Here is a 16,301-nt window from a genome sequence, read left to right on the forward strand (position 1 = left end):
GGCTTCTAGGTTTTCTTTTTTAATAGCAGTAAGGACTTGTGGACTTTTAAATATCCTGTTTCAATCAAATGTTCTTATTGTATTTTTTTTTTTAGTGATGAGGATTCTATCTAGGGCCTTGCGCAAACATTCTACCATTGAAGTACATCTCCAGCATTTCACTGTTCTTTAATTATGGGTGTATGTGTGCATGTGGTGTATATGTGTGTGGTGTATGTACATGAGCATGCAGGTATACACATCCATGCACACACATAGAAGCCAGAGCAGGACTTCGATTGTCTCTATTGCTTTTTGCCTTATTGCCTTGAGACAGGGTCTCTCACTGAATGGGAAGTTTGCTCCTGGGATCTGCCTATTTCCACCCCCCAGTGCTGGGGTACAACCATGCCTGGCTTTTTGTGTGGGTGCTGGGGATTTGGACTTAGGTCTTCCTGTTTGCATAGAAAGTGTTCTTACCCACCGAACTATCTGTCCAGCCCCTAGTTAGTTTATTTATTTATTTATTTATTTTTCATCCATGGTATTACTATGTCTCCTACAGGCTGACTTTGAACTTGTGATCTTCTCAGTCTCTCTCCTGAGTGCTGGGGCCACAGTGTGACGCCCCCCCCCCAAATGCCTGGCTCTTCACTGGCATTCCTCTTTGCAGAGCCTCTTCAGGTTGGCTTTGCCATCATCTCAGCCTTTGTTAGCTTCTGTGCTTTAGGTGCTGTGGGATGTTGTAGGTTCATCTTGTATTTCCTCAACCCAGACCTGAAAGCCTGCTTTCCCAAGGAGCCTCTGGTTCCTGTTATTGCACAAGTTTTGTGAGATAGTCATTTTCTCCTGATAGGTGTAGCTATTTTTGACTTTTAAGATTACCTATGGGCCTATTAGTCATTTTTGAGTTGGTATTATACCTCAGAGAAAAAGAGAGAGAGAGAGAGAGAGAGAGAGAGAGAGAGAGAGAGAGCACGTGCGCACGCAAGAGAGAGATTCTCTGTGAAGATGCATATTTCTCTATTTTAAATTAAAGAAAATTAAATTGCCAGGTGTGGTGGTGCACACCTTTAATCCCAGCACTTGGGATACAGAGGCTGGCAGATCTCTGTGAGTTCAAGGCCAGCTGTGGCTACAGGGAGACCCTGTCTCAAAGAGACCCCAATTTTTTAAAAAATGTGTTTTTGTGTATGAATGTTATGCATGCATGCTTGTAAGTGTACCACATGTGTACAATGCCCACAGAGGTCAGAAGAGGAAGTTGGATTCCCTGGAAATAGAGTTATGAATGGTTGTGAGCCACCATGTGGGTGCCAGATCAAATCCAGGTCCTCTGCAAGAGCAGTCAGTGCTCTTAACTGCTGAGCCATCTCTCCAGTCCCAAGAAGCATATTTATTAATATAAGACTGAAGAGGGCGTTCAAGAGGCTAAGCACACTGCTCTCAAGGTCACTACTATTCTCTGCTCCTCTTCCCATGATTTTTGATCCTCCTGCAACAGCCCTGCATCTTCCCCAGAAAGACATAGAGTGTTCCAGAAAGGAAGTCAGACTGGAGTTCAGGCAGCAGGGTACCCTTAACAGGGCTGGGGATGGTTGGGGTGTGATGGTGGGAAGGAAGAACAAGTCTCAGAAAGCTGAAGGTTGGGGCCACAGAAGGTACTGTATTTGGGAGGAGAAGATCCAGAATCAGTCTCTTTTGGGCCTGTCCAATGCCTCCTCAGTGTTGGGTGCCTTCCTGGGAACCAGAGCTGCTTGTTGAATGTGAACCATGCTGCGCATCAATAACACACTGAGCGTGGGGCAGTTCCTTGTTCTAGGACATGCTTTTCTTTTTCTGTGTGTATACTATTCCACTTATTAAATTGTAAGATTATACATGTTACCCCAATTAGATTATTCCAAGCATCTTTCACCATGTGACTGGTAACTGAGATGGTCTGTCTACCTCCTTACTGTAGAACAAGCTTTCCTTAGTTCTGAGTTGAGACTTAAGATGGACGTAGATAACAGTCTCTGTGATAAAGGCGGTAGGAATTTGAGCCTGAGAGGTCTGACTCTAACAGTGCTCCTACAGGTGGAAAATAAGCTACAAGGTCAAGCCATAAAGAAGACAACGGTAAAACCAGTGACTATTCTAACCATCAAGGCTGAATGCTTACTTTCAGATGAGGGGAGGTTAAGTGAGTCAGCCAAGGTTACACAACAAAGCAAGCAGATTGAGAGGGCCAGACATGAAGCACAGGCCTGGGCAACCTGTGAGTGAAACTTTCCCCTGGGCACCAGGACATACTGCTGGGTTGTAGTCTGTGCAGGACTGTGATCCATATTAGTGGAATGAAGGCCTATGTACTTTCCTTCTTGGCAAGGGCAACCCATCCCTCAGTGCTAGCAGAGTGATGAACAGAACAGGGGAAACGGAACCAGGGGGAAACAGGTCCTGGCATCTCTGACCCTTGGAGATATTTGGGGCACTTGCTCTGCTCCTATATTTGGAGAAGCTCCTGAGTTCCCAGGAGTCCTGAAGTTTGATGTGGACATTACTTGTTTCCATGACCAGCATGCTCTCTGGAGGCTCTGCTCCTGGCTTGGGTTACCCGTTGCTGGAAAATGTCACGTCAGGTCATGGATGAGAATAGAAACTGACAAACCAGGCGCATGCTTTCCTGCTGTGTTCTGGCAGGGATCACAGCACAGAGCCACCCTGTGTGGGCCATTGTGTCCCCAAGGGCTGGGAATGGGTAGGGATGTGTCCATTTGGAAGTCTGCTTGGAAGTGACACACACAGACACACAGACACATCTCTCTCTCTCTCTCTCTCTCTCTCTCTCTCTCTCTCTCTCACACACACACACACACACACACACACACACACACACACACACACCCTGACCTCAGGTGATGATGCTAGAATTTATTAGACAATTGTGGCTTCACATCAGAGCAACACAGACAGTAGGGAGATTAAAAAGATTAGTTTTACTTAACATCTGGCCTGATATAAGCGAGGAGATACTTAATGGTGGCTCTAAAAATGTTTTTAATTTCCCAGCATTCAGGAAGAGCCTGACTTAGACCACCCAGGCTCCCATTAGTCCTTGATGGTATAAGACTCCGTGCATGTTTCCACTGTAAGCATAACACTAATGGTGCCTGTGATAGCTGCCCTGTGATAGTCAGAGACTCTGTGTGTGATGTCTCAGAAAGTCAGGGTTTAGGAATTCAAGCTTAAAGTTAGTTTCTGCTGTTGTCTTTGCTTTTTCATCAGTAACAGGTACAAAGGATTAACCTTGGAAAGTGACCTTTAGAGCAAGCAAACGACAGAAAAACTGTCTCCTTTGGGGTGAAGTCTTGGACTGAATGTAGTGATGCCCAGGCACATGGAACCCCCAGACATTAACCCTGCTTGTGGGTGGGGTGGCTGTAGGGTTGAGGGTCCTATAGGTTGAGTGGGAAGAACAGACAGCCCTCAGATGTGGGGCCTCAGTCTGTGGCCACGACCTTGGGCTCCTCTGATCTTGACTGCTGGACTGTCTCCACAGCGGGAATGCATATCAGTTCACGTGGGTCAAGCGGGAGTTCAGATTGGCAACGCCTGCTGGGAGCTCTTCTGTTTGGAACACGGCATCCAGGCAGATGGCACCTTTGGTACTCAGGCCAGTAAGATCAACGACGATGATTCCTTCACCACCTTTTTCAGCGAGACCGGCAATGGGAAACATGTGCCCCGGGCTGTCATGGTCGATCTGGAGCCTACTGTCGTAGGTGAGTACTTTACCAGAAACAGCAGGCTTTGGTTTATGAAAGTGAAGCAAGGTGAAAGGTGTGGGTGGCCAACTTTACTCATCCCCCATGTGACTTCCATTGGCTCCATGTATCCATAGTCTTAGGGAGTCTTGTAGTGGGGATCAAGGACCTCCGCTAATCTATGCAGTACAAAGGGAGGGGTTTGGTCTTTTTCAGACAGAATCTCCCTGAAGCCCCAGTGGGCCTGGAACTCACTATGTACACCAGGCTGGCCTTGAACTCACAGAGGTCTGCCTGCCTCTGCTTCCCAAGTGCTGGGATTAAAGGCAAGCACTACCACGTCCAACCTACAAAGTGCTTTCTTAAACCTGTGGAGACAGATTGAAGTTGCTAAGATTGTTGCTAACAGTAGGGATTTAAAAACAGTTTAGAAATTGTTAGAAACTTCTCAAATATGGGCTGTGGAGATGGCGCAATGGTTAAGAGTACTTAGTTGCCAGCACCCATATGATGGCTAACGATCCTTAACTCCAGTTCCAGGGGCTCTGACACCTCTTCTGGCCACCACAGATATTGCATGCACATGGTGCACATATTTGCAGGCAAAACACTCCTACACATAAAAATATTAGAAAAAGAAACCTTTTAAACAGTGAGTTTCCCCACTTAGCTTTCTGATTCTGTAAGAGTTGCAATCTGCTCTACCTTGAAGTACTTCACACTCAGCGTGGGGTCACCGCAGCCACATTCCTAATTACAGTTGCTGTATTTCCAGAACATCACTCCTTCAGATCTAGAAAAATATAGATGGATTCTGTTTTATCACAGGGCAGGGTTCCCAATGCCTAACCCTTTCCACCACAGTCCTCCCCTACTTCCAGTAGTGCCACTCCGCCTGGACTGGGTCATCCTCAGTTAAACATTAAGATTTCCTCAGCTTCAAGGCTGCTCATCAAGCAACTGATAAACAGATTACACAGAGATGTCTGAGCAAAACGCCTTCAGTGCCAGGCACTGAGGCTGCAGGTACTCTGCCCTCTGGATGTTTTGTGGAGAGGCAGAGTATGGGGGCTAGAGAGATGGCTCAGTGGTTAAGAAATACTGACTGCTCTTGCAGAAGACCTGGATTCTATTCCCAGAACCCACATGGCAGCTAATTCCCGTTTGTAACTCAAGTTCCAGGAGATTCAACATTCTCTTTCAGCCTCAGTGGTGATTGTATGCATGTGGTACACTTATATACATGCAGGAAAAATACGCATACACATAAAATTAAAATAAATCAACAAGCTGGACATAGTGATGTACTCTTTTAATCACAGCACTTGAGAGGCAGAAGCAGGCAGATCTCTGTAAGACTGAGGCCAGCCTGGTCTACATAGCAAGTTCCAGGCCAGCTGGGGCTACAGGGAGACCATATCTCAAAAAACCAAAAATAAATAAATAAGCTAAAAATTAATTTATAAAGAAAAGTCATAAATAATTTTTTAAAAGAGGCAGAACGTGGGTTATCAGCCCAGGCCCCTGCACACATGGATGATTTTCCTAGATAGGGTAGAGGGATCCTTAGAGATGATATAGGTGGCATCTCTAATGTATCTTTGTTTGCCATGTTTTACCCTGGACCATAGAAAGTGAGCAGATCCCCCATGAAAGCCTCTGTTAGGGCTCCTCCTCCTCCAGGACCTGGAGATTAGTTTTGCTTAAGAGTCATTCTAAGATCTGTCTAGGGCTAGGAGTATGCTTCAGCAGTACAGCACATGCTTAGCATGCTCCAGGTGCTGGGACCATACCCAGGTTCAAACAAACAGGCAAGCAAAGTGCCTAATGCATGTCTTACATTACTGAATTCTGAGACAGGAAGGTACAGGTTGGGACAACTTGTGGGAGGGCAGATCACCTGGAATCTTTCTCCATGTCATTTGAATACAAATGACATTGGGTTAAATTATTGCTGTCAAGAATAGAGAGAGAGAGAGAGAGAGAGAGAGAGAGAGAGAGAGAGAGAGAGGAGAGAGAGAGAGAGGAAAGAGAAGGTGGCCTTGGTGTTGGTGAGTGGTATCTGCTCAAGGCGCCTCTTCCATTGGCTCTGGGACTCAGGTTTGGTTAATGCCCTTGTTATTTAGGATCTCAGTCCTATGCAGATTTCCTCTAGGGTGGGTGGGCAGATTTCACAAAGCAATGGGCTCATCTGAAAGAGCTGGAGCATCTCCCCTGGAAACCAGGTGACTATCTAAGGGTCCTGTCTTTTGTCAGATGAAGTGCGGGCAGGAACCTACCGCCAGCTCTTCCATCCAGAGCAACTGATCACAGGAAAAGAAGATGCAGCTAACAATTATGCCCGGGGGCACTATACTGTGGGAAAGGAGAGCATTGATTTGGTGCTGGACCGCATCCGCAAGCTGGTAAGCTCAACAAAGCAGTTTAGAGTGAGTCTGATCAGGTTAGAATGAGCAGACTTTGGACTTAAATCTTTGTTCAGGCAGGATAGAGGCACATGTCACACATATCACCTGGCTAGTTTTCTGTGTGTGTGTGTGTGTGTGTGTGTGTGTGTGTGTGTGTGTGTGTGTGTGTGTAGTGCTGAGGATCAAATAATCTAGAGGCCTCATCATTCTAAACACATGCTATACCATTGAATTGTACCCCTAGCCTTTTGCTTATGTTTAGGAAGGAACATTCACAGGGTTATAATATACCTTTCTCTACCTGAGTAGCCTGGCCTACCGTATAGACTGATGCCCTGTTGATACTTATTGCTAGTCTGTGGTAATATCCTGGGACGATTTCAGACATAAGAAAGACTAAAGTTAGAAAAATAGGTTGACACATTTGAATACTTACAAATGCATTACAAATTTTAATTACACCCCTTCATTTAATCCTTAATAAACATTCATGTGAGCCTTTCCCTTGTACTTAACAGATACAAGAGTTGAGGGCCAGGGTGGCTTGGTATCTTAACTTGGGTTGCGCAGCTAAAAAAGTGCAGTTAGAATTTGAATTAGATTGATTTGACCACAAAACTCTGCATTATGGGTTGTCACTTTGTTTAAGGCCCCATTTCCTGATCCATGTGATGGAAAAAGTTTGACTTGATTTTTTTTTAACTAAGTACTAAAGATGCCACGTTTTTGTATATGTTTACTTTTTCTATGGGGTTGTCTCAATGATGTCTATGGTGCCATAAAGTTCAGAATCACTGGATTTAATGCTCATAGCTCACACCGTAATTCTTTATACTCTTAGTTCTGATATTCACTGCACATCATCAGAATCACTGGATTTAATGCTCATAGCTCACACCGTAATTCTATATACTCTTAGTTCTGATATTCACTGCACATCAAATGCTTGTTCAGAACATGATGTGCTCTCACTTAACTCCCACAATAACCTTCTAAGGTGAGGATTTAGCCAAAGGGAGCAGAAACTTGGAAAGGTTAATAACTTGCTTAATTAAGTGCTTGCAAGCTGGAACTCATGGATGGGTTGATTGTCTTGATTTGGTCTTTCCACAATGTACCAAAAGCTGGAGCATCACATTGCACCCCATAAACATGCACAGCTTTGATTTGTCAACAACAACAACAACAACAACAACAACAAAAACCCCAGATTCCCTGGCTCCATTTACATTCCTAAGACTGCTACCCTGATACCCTTCCATGGATGAGATGTATAGGTCAGCAATTCCCGTAAAATCATATGCCAGGGTCAGGAGTAGTGGTAGGGTCGAAGCTCTCAGAGGGCAAAGCCCACTCTCTGGGATGCCTACTCCTGTTTTGGCCAGCTCCCAGGCAGAGCCTGATGTACCTAGAGGTACATGTTTATGTAGTTTGTCAGCCACTTCTCCCAAGATTATAACAACCTCTTTTGTGTTTCCTTATCTGTTCAAGGCTGTTATGAGTTCACTCCCATGAAAGTATTAAGGATAGGGTAGGGCAGACAGAGGTTTGTGGCTTTGTCCCCCTGTAGGGGATTCTGAGCAAGTCATCCTCATGATTTCTTCTTGTTTCTTGATATTCCCAGACAGACGCATGCTCTGGCTTGCAGGGCTTCCTGATCTTCCATAGTTTTGGTGGGGGCACTGGCTCTGGCTTCACTTCTCTGCTGATGGAACGCCTCTCCCTTGACTATGGCAAGAAGTCCAAGCTAGAGTTTGCCATCTACCCGGCACCTCAGGTGTCCACAGCAGTAGTGGAGCCCTATAACTCCATCCTGACAACACACACCACTCTGGAACACTCTGACTGTGCTTTCATGGTGGATAACGAAGCCATCTATGACATCTGCCGCAGGAACCTGGACATTGAGCGTCCCACTTATACCAACCTCAACCGCCTCATCAGCCAGATAGTGTCCTCAATCACTGCCTCTCTCCGCTTTGATGGAGCCCTCAATGTGGACCTCACAGAGTTCCAGACCAACTTGGTGCCCTATCCCCGCATCCACTTCCCGCTAGTCACCTATGCGCCCATCATTTCTGCTGAGAAAGCCTATCACGAGCAACTGTCTGTGGCTGAGATAACCAGCTCCTGCTTTGAGCCCAACAGCCAGATGGTAAAGTGTGACCCACGACATGGCAAGTACATGGCCTGCTGTATGCTCTACCGGGGTGATGTGGTACCCAAGGATGTGAATGTCGCTATCGCTGCCATCAAGACCAAGAGGACCATTCAGTTTGTTGACTGGTGTCCCACAGGCTTCAAGGTGAGAGCTGATGGCTTAAAGAAGGAGAGAACTGTAGGTGAACCGGGGATTACCTCAGAGAACAGAGTCTTGAGAGCTTCTGGTGTTTGATAGTGCAGGGAGAGGGACTTAAACGAAATGCAACATAAACTTCATTCAGCTTTGGCTGAGACATAAATGCTGTTGAAAGTTTGTCTGCTTAAGCAATTTTAGAAAATATATGAGTTTGTTACTATTTAAAATTGGTTCATCTGGAGCTGGTGAGATGTCTCAGTGGTTAAGAACACTGGCTGCTCTTACAGAGGACCCTGATTTGGTTCTCAGCCACCCACATGGTGGCTAACAACTTTCTTTAACTCCAGTTCCAGGGGATCTGATGCCCTCTTTGGCCCTCATAGGTACTTACTGAATATGGTACAGTTACATACATGCACACTAAATACTCCACATACAAATACAATGAAAAAAAATGAATAAAATTAAAAAAATTTAAATTGGTTAAACATATTTTCCTTTTTAAAAATTTAATTTTTAATTATATGTGTGTGTGTGTGTGTGTGTGTGTATGTGTGTGTGTGTGTGTGTTGTGTGTGTGCCTGTGCCCTTGGAAGCCAGAAGAGGGTGTTAGATTCCCTGGAGTTGGAGTTACAGGCCCACCCTCTTATGTAGATGCTGGGAACCAAACCTGGGTCCTCTGCAAGAGAACCCAAGCTCTTAACCACTGAGCCATCTCTCCAGCTCTGCTCTCTGTTTTAAGCTTACTTTGAGGATACATCCAGAAAGCTAAATGAAATGGTGTTGGCATTTTTAGCTGCTTGTCAGAAAAGCATGCACCAGCAGAGTATACATTGCTAAACTCCACCTGCTCACATTGTCCTCGGGAGTATTTATACACAGCTTCACTGAGGTCTAAGGATGTCAGTGTTGAGAAGGGAAGAGAGTTGGCTCCAGGCTTAAGGCCTATATGCTGGCCAGAGCCACACCAGCAAGATATATGACCTGGTAATGTTTATATCCAATGCCTCTCCCTTTCACATTTGTGGTCCTCTGTTGAGTGGCCGCATGCCTGGCAGCCAGTCCCACTGGGAAGACAAATATTTTAAAGTGATGAATCTAAGAAGTTGGCAATTTGGGCTGGATGACCTGGGTAGAAGTGTTTGTCTTGAGCAATACCATGATTCTTAGTGTCCTACAGACAATGTCACAGTTTGTCATCTTTGATGCCTTCTAGTTTCATATTGTTCTTGGACTGACTATGGTTTGGAACATAATGAGGGGAAATTTCTAGCATAAAAGCCTCACTGTGATACTGGGCTGGGCAAAGTGCTGGGCGGACCCTAGTGTGCTACCAGAACTCGGTAGGTTGGCTTGCTTGATGAGACCTTTGACTAACTTCTTTGATTGGTGTTTTGCTTTTTTTTACAAGAGCCTTGTTTTTCAGAGACACAGGCCTCGTTAACACACTTTCCCTAAGGACCTTTTTGTATTTATTGCTCTGGATTTTCCCTGTGATCTTTTAAACAACTCCTTCACCTTTGACAGAACACTTTTCCTAAATTTATTTGCAAAATAAGGGGAACATCAGATAAACATCTTGGAAAGAATAAACTTGATAATAATTCAGTTCTAGAAATTGATTTGCCTCTAATGGAAAGAATGTCACGATTCCACTCAGTTCGTCCACCTGTCAGTTTGATACTTTGCACTAACATACCTTTCCATTACCAGCCTTTCCTACATTTCTTCTCCTGCCTTTAGCTCCCAAGCCCTTGACCGCAATTGAATTTGTTTGTACCCAACATTGAACTTGTGATCCTCCTGCCTCAGATACCTTGGAGCTGAGATTACAGGCCTGTACCACTATGCCCAGCTCCCTTTCATCTTCTCTTTGGTACATGCCCTTTCTACCTGCCCACATTCCCAACCTCCCCATTCCTTCTTGCACACCTATGACTGGGTCTTGCCAACACACCTTGTTACTGACACAGCTGCCTAGAGTTGTCTTTGGTTGACTTGCATGTCATTCTGTTGCTTTTCTTCTTTCTCTGTTCCCTAGGTGGGGATCAACTACCAGCCACCCACCGTTGTGCCAGGAGGGGACCTGGCCAAAGTCCAGCGGGCTGTTTGCATGCTGAGCAACACTACAGCAATTGCAGAGGCCTGGGCCCGCCTGGACCATAAGTTTGATCTCATGTATGCCAAACGGGCTTTTGTACACTGGTATGTTGGAGAGGGAATGGAAGAAGGCGAGTTTTCTGAGGCCAGGGAGGACCTGGCTGCCCTGGAGAAGGATTATGAAGAAGTGGGAACTGATTCATTTGAAGAAGAGAATGAGGGGGAGGAATTTTAAATACACACCTGCCCCGTGACCTGTGTCTCTTTATTTGTGCTCCTCTACACAAAGCTCACTGAACTAGTCAAGAGTGACAGGCAATCTTCACAACCCCAGCCTGGTTCCTGTCATTCATAGAGAAGGGCCCCAGACTCCAGCACCCAGGCAGTGTGACTGACCAAATGGATGTTGGCGCTCACAGGGACCCTCCCTGGAATGAGAGTAGCTTCATTACTAAAGAATGAGGGTCACCATCTCTGGGTGAAGCTTAGTCAGTTATAGACCTAATTGTGGGGGCCATGTTAGTGATCTTAATTCTAGGGTAGTCTGGGTTCTTTTCCAAGATAAGGAATGGCAAAATACCAGAAGTCAAATCTGGGCATTGGGAAGATCCCACTGAGAGAGCAAACAGAAGCTCATATTAATGGACCTGTAGCACAGCCCAGACATCATGTGGATTGGTCACAGTCATTTGTTCATCAAGTATTTGAGTATACTCATCCCTCTTACCCATGGGGGCACATTCCAAGACCCTCATTGGATGCTGTCAACCACAGAATCTGGACCTTATACCTGTGTATTTATGTGGTTTTCCATACACACACACACACACACACACACACACACACACACTGTCTTAGTTTGTTCTTCATTGCTGTGACAAAACACTCTGACCACTACCAACTTGGGGAGGAAAGGGTTTATTTATCTTACATCTCCCGGGTCACAGTTCATCAGGGAGCCCAAGGTAGGAACTCAGGGCAGGAACCTGGAAGCAGGAGCTGGAGCACAGGCCATGGAGGAACACTGCTTACTGGCTTGCTCCCTTGGCCCCTACTCAGCCTGCTTTCTTATGCAACACAGGCCCACCTGCCCAGGGGTGGCACCACCCACAGTGGGCTGGGCCCTCCCACATCACTCATCAAGAAGATGCCCTTCAGACATGGCCACAGGCCAGTCCAATAGAGGCAATTCCCCGATTGAGGCTCCCTCAACCCAGTTGTGTCAAGTTGACACTAAAGATATACAGCACACACACACACAACCACACACACCCACACACACATACACACACACACACACACACACACGATAAAGTTTAATTTATAAAACAGCACAACACAGTGAGAGATTAACAATAACCATCAATGAACTGAACAACTACAACAAAGTACTGTAAAAAAACTTATGCAAGGACCTGGGGATGTAGCTCCGTGTAGAAGTAGAGCAGGTGTTTAGCACAGTGAAGCCTTGGGTTCATTTTCCAGTCCAGCACTCACAGACAGACAGACAGAGGAAGTGGATGTACCTGCTCCCTCCCACACTCTGATCTCAGTATGCTATACTCATACATCTGTGGGAAATGGAAAACACAGAAAGGAAAAGTGAAGATAACATAACGGAGCCTACTGTTTATGCTCTGACCTTGACATCATCTCAAGAGCTAGAGATTTAAAGATAAACATGACAGACATGTTTCCTGCCTTCAATAAATACATAAATGAGTTTCATTTCAGATGGTGTTTAGAGTTGTGAAGCAGCCATGATAGAGTGTGGGGTGTCCCTGTGGACTAATGGTCAGGGAAGACATCATGGAGCCCCAGTAACATGAGGGCTCCAAGGGTGCCAGGCGTGAGGACCAGCAATGCCAGAAGGAGGCAAGCATGGCATTCCAACAGTGAAGGTCTGCTAGGTGGGAAGTCAGGCAGACACCAGCGCTTATCCAGCCTCGGAGAGCATCCTGGGGGCTTAGATTTTTCTCCTAAGTGAAACATAAGTACTGGAAGGTGTGAAGAGAGTGTCCAGTGCACCTTATTTTCCACACACCTCTGCTGTGCTTCGATATCGAGATGGAATTCTGGCTCCTTTTGTAGAGGACACTGAGGCATGGAGAGTCGATTGCTGGAGAGCAGGCGTGGAGCTCAGCTGAGTCATGCTGTGGTCCTTCACTGTTTTTACCACTGGGGATTCTCAGTTCTAAATACCTCATAACATGCACAGGACAAACAAGGCTGCCACTTGGCCAAGGAAAGGGTGGATAGATGCAGCTGGTCCCCACAACTGGCAGCTCAGCCAGGATTTTAGGAACAGTTAGAAGGCTGCTCTGGTTAAGCCATTTGTGCAATCCATAGGGCAGAACCCGTTATGGGTCCCTCAGCATTAAATGCATATGTCTTTTTTTAAAAAGGTAATTTCTTTTACTGTTTTATAATGTATATGTATATACTTTAAGAAGCTTCTATAGTGGTGGGTTTCCATATGGCTTTTTCTAAAGCCCTTTAGTGTTAGTTATCTCTCCCCGTACGCCCTCCTCTGCCTGCCCTCGCATTCCCTATCCCATTTAACCCTTTCTAGTCTAACATTCCCCTTTCCGTCCTTCATATCAATGCATTCTACCATCCCTCCCAGGGGAGCCGCCCCTACCCACCCATCCATGGTTGTTTATTAGTTTCTTGACTTCTCTGGATTTTCAAATTGAAACATGCATATCTAAGATTTCAAGGCTAGCATCCAGCTATGAGAGAGAACATGTGACATTTGTCTTTCTGGGTCTGGGTTACCTCATTCAGGATGATTGTTTTCAGTTCCATCTGTTTAGCTGTGAATTTCATAATTTTGTTTTTTTTAAAGCACTGAAGAATATTCCATTGTGTGTATGTACCACACCTTCATTATCCAGTCATTTTATGGGCATCTGGGTTGTTTCCAATTTCTAGCTATTATGAAAAGGGCAGCAATGAACATGGATGAATAGGGTATAGAGTCTTTTATGTATATACCCAAGAGTGATATGGCTGGGTCATGTAGTAAATAAATTTTTAGGTTTTTGAGGAATCTCCACACTGCTTTCCACAATGGCTGCAGCAGCTTGTACCACCATTAGCAGTGGCTAAGTGTTCCCCTTTTGGAGACAAGGTTTGTAAAGAGTAATAAAGTAAAATGAAGCCATTAGAGTGGCCTCTGATCCAACAGCATTTACTGACCTAGAAGAAGAGGAAGAAATGCCAGGAATGTGTGTTTACACAGGAAGAGCATGTGAGGAGACAGCAAACAAGTGAGCATGTGTGTGCCAAGGTGTTAACCTTTGCTTGGGAGGTACAAACAAATACACAATCATTAGCTGAGCATCAATGACAGACCAATGTATGGTTTCACCAAAGTCCAACTTGGTGAGATCAATGGGTTCCTTGGACTTTCTTACAGAGCATGGGTGAGGGCTTACTTATGGGCATGTGGGTGCTCCCTGAACAGCTTCATCACTGCAAAGTGCCACCCATCATGGATGGTAACTTCATGGAAGCTGTATCAAGGAGTCTTGCTTTTAATCAACTTTTAACTTCTAAATATAGTTTAGTATCTCCCAAGATCACTTGCAGCTAGGGGGAAGGGAGTAATAGCTGGAATCTCAGGCAAGAGGGAGTATCAATAGCTCCATTGCCATTGTCACAGTTTTAGCAGCTACTGAATGGTTTTGCTCTAGTTGCCATGACTACCAGGCAAAGTCCAAGATGGTGGAGTCTTTTTTTTTTTTTTAAACAGTGGCTGCTATAATAACTTAATCTATGGGTGTAAACACAAATGCTTGGATGGTACTTTAGTAGGAAATGTACATGTCTTTAAGGGCTGGATTTCCAGAAAGTTTCTAGTCTCTATTCCTTGGAAGTCCTGAGGAAATCAGAATGTCATTTTCTAAGGAAAGGAAGGTTAGGCAAGAAGGGATACCAGCTGTCTTCAGAGTGCCTATTCTTTCACTTTTCTATGCAAATCATGGTGCTCAAAAAGCAGGTCCAGATCTGTTGACTGTGGGGACCTTGGGGGCCTGTGGTAGGGAGATGTCAGCCCATTTTAGGAAAGGACATTTTCTCTGTTGACAGAGGGGAGAGACTACTGATGACTCAGATCAGCCTGATGTGAACTAGTTTAAAATAAACAGGAATGACTGCCACAATGGTGATCCTCCAGAGGTATGTGTGAAGGGAATGGGGGTCAGGAAAGTTTTGGAACTAGTTGGGGACCTCGGATGAAGCCCCTTTCCTGGCTGTTTCTTCTCTTCCATTTTCCCTTATTTGTTTGTGCCCCTGTCCTACCATGAGCTTGGGTACTTTAGGCTAGCCCAGGTTTTATGGTCTAGTTCAGGAGGTAGAAGTGTTGGGGTTTAGAGCTGGAGATTAGGGCCACTGTTAAGAAGGTGGATTGGGGAACAGGTTGACTCTACCACTTCCCAAGATAGGCAGCTTGTGGATCTTTGCCTACCATAGGATCAGCTTGAGGCTTAAGAAGGTGAAGTATGGAGCTGGAGAGATGGCTTAGCAGTTCAGAGTGCTTCCTACCTTCCAGAGGGACCCCCAGTTCAGTTCCCAGCATTTCTGTGTGACCTCTCACAACTGCCTTTAACTGCAGCCCCAGGGGATCTAATACCCTTTTCTGGCATCTACACATACATGGTATATACTCATTCAATCATAAACACATTCACTGAAAAAAAGAAAAAAAAAAAGGAAAAGGGAAATCGGGTTTGGCAAACACCAGGTAAGGACTGGCAGCTTAGGAACGACCTATGTTTATCAGCCTTTTGGGAGTTTCCTTTTTTTTTTTTTAAATATTTTTTGCTTTATTTTAATTTTGTGTATGTGTGTATTACCTGCACGTATATAAATGTATCTGTGTTGTACAATGCCTACAGAGGACAGAATAGGGTGTCAGATCCCCTGGAACTGGAGTTATGGATGGTTGTTAGCCACCATGTGGGCACCGGGATTCAAACATGGATCTTCTGCAAGAATAGCCAGTGCTCCTAACTGCTGAGCCAACTCTCCAGCCCAAGGGAGTTTCCTTCCTTGTTTAGCTCCCTCAGCTCAGTGTCAGCTGCACTAGAGATACCTTAATTTGCATTACTTAAGCAAAAATTTTTTTTTTGTCTTTTTGAGACAGGGTCTCCTTGTAGCCCCAGCTGTCCTGGAACTCACTATGTAGACCAGGCTAGCCTTGAACTCACAAAGAGCCGCATGCCTCTGCCTCCCAAGGCCTCCAAGATCCTCTGCTGGGATTAAAGGCGTGCGCCACCACGCCTGGCTCAAAAATATTTTTTTAAAAATACAATTTTAGTTTAGTTTATGTGTATAAGTGTATTGTCCACATGTATGAAAGTGTACTACCTGCGTACAATGCCTGCAGAGACCAGAAGAGGGTGTCGGATTCCCTGGAACTGGAGTTACAGATGGTTGTTGGCTACCACATGGGTGCTGGGAATTGAACCTGCATTCTCTGGAATAACAAGTGTTCTTAACTGCTGAGCCATCTCTCCAGCCCCAAGCAAGAATATTTTCACTTTGTCATGTTTTATGCCAGGAACTAGAAGCATCCACGACTAACATAATAGCCAGTGCAGTCCATTTCCCTCCCTAATTTGTCAATGTATTTCCATGTTTCTTCTGGTTGGAAGCATGGGTATGTATGCTTCCCTTGCTCCTTTATCTGCATTCTTGTCTTGAGTTCTCTACAAGAAATCCAGGCTTCCAGGCTTTGGACAGAAATCAATGTAGGTTCCA

The 16,301-nt window shown here is 45.2% G+C and overlaps 1 protein-coding gene across 2 annotated transcripts in view; it reads left to right on the forward strand.

Moving 5' to 3' along the window:
- Tuba8 (tubulin alpha 8) overlaps window positions 1-10,789 on the forward strand; it is a 38,235-nt gene extending 27,446 nt beyond the window's left edge. For both annotated transcript variants that reach the window (XM_029570425.1, XM_008847065.2), the window contains exons 2-5: window positions 3,524-3,746; window positions 5,985-6,133; window positions 7,761-8,441; window positions 10,477-10,789. In XM_029570425.1, coding sequence (XP_029426285.1) covers window positions 3,524-3,746; window positions 5,985-6,133; window positions 7,761-8,441; window positions 10,477-10,770 — 1,347 coding nt within the window. In that variant the 3' untranslated portion in view covers window positions 10,771-10,789. The remainder of the gene's footprint in view (window positions 1-3,523; window positions 3,747-5,984; window positions 6,134-7,760; window positions 8,442-10,476) is intronic.
- The last annotated feature ends 5,512 nt before the right edge of the window (window positions 10,790-16,301 follow it).

Source organism: Nannospalax galili, unplaced genomic scaffold (assembly GCF_000622305.1).
Source record: "Nannospalax galili isolate Female #2095 unplaced genomic scaffold, S.galili_v1.0 scaffold1711, whole genome shotgun sequence".
NCBI lineage: Eukaryota > Metazoa > Chordata > Mammalia > Rodentia > Spalacidae > Nannospalax > Nannospalax galili.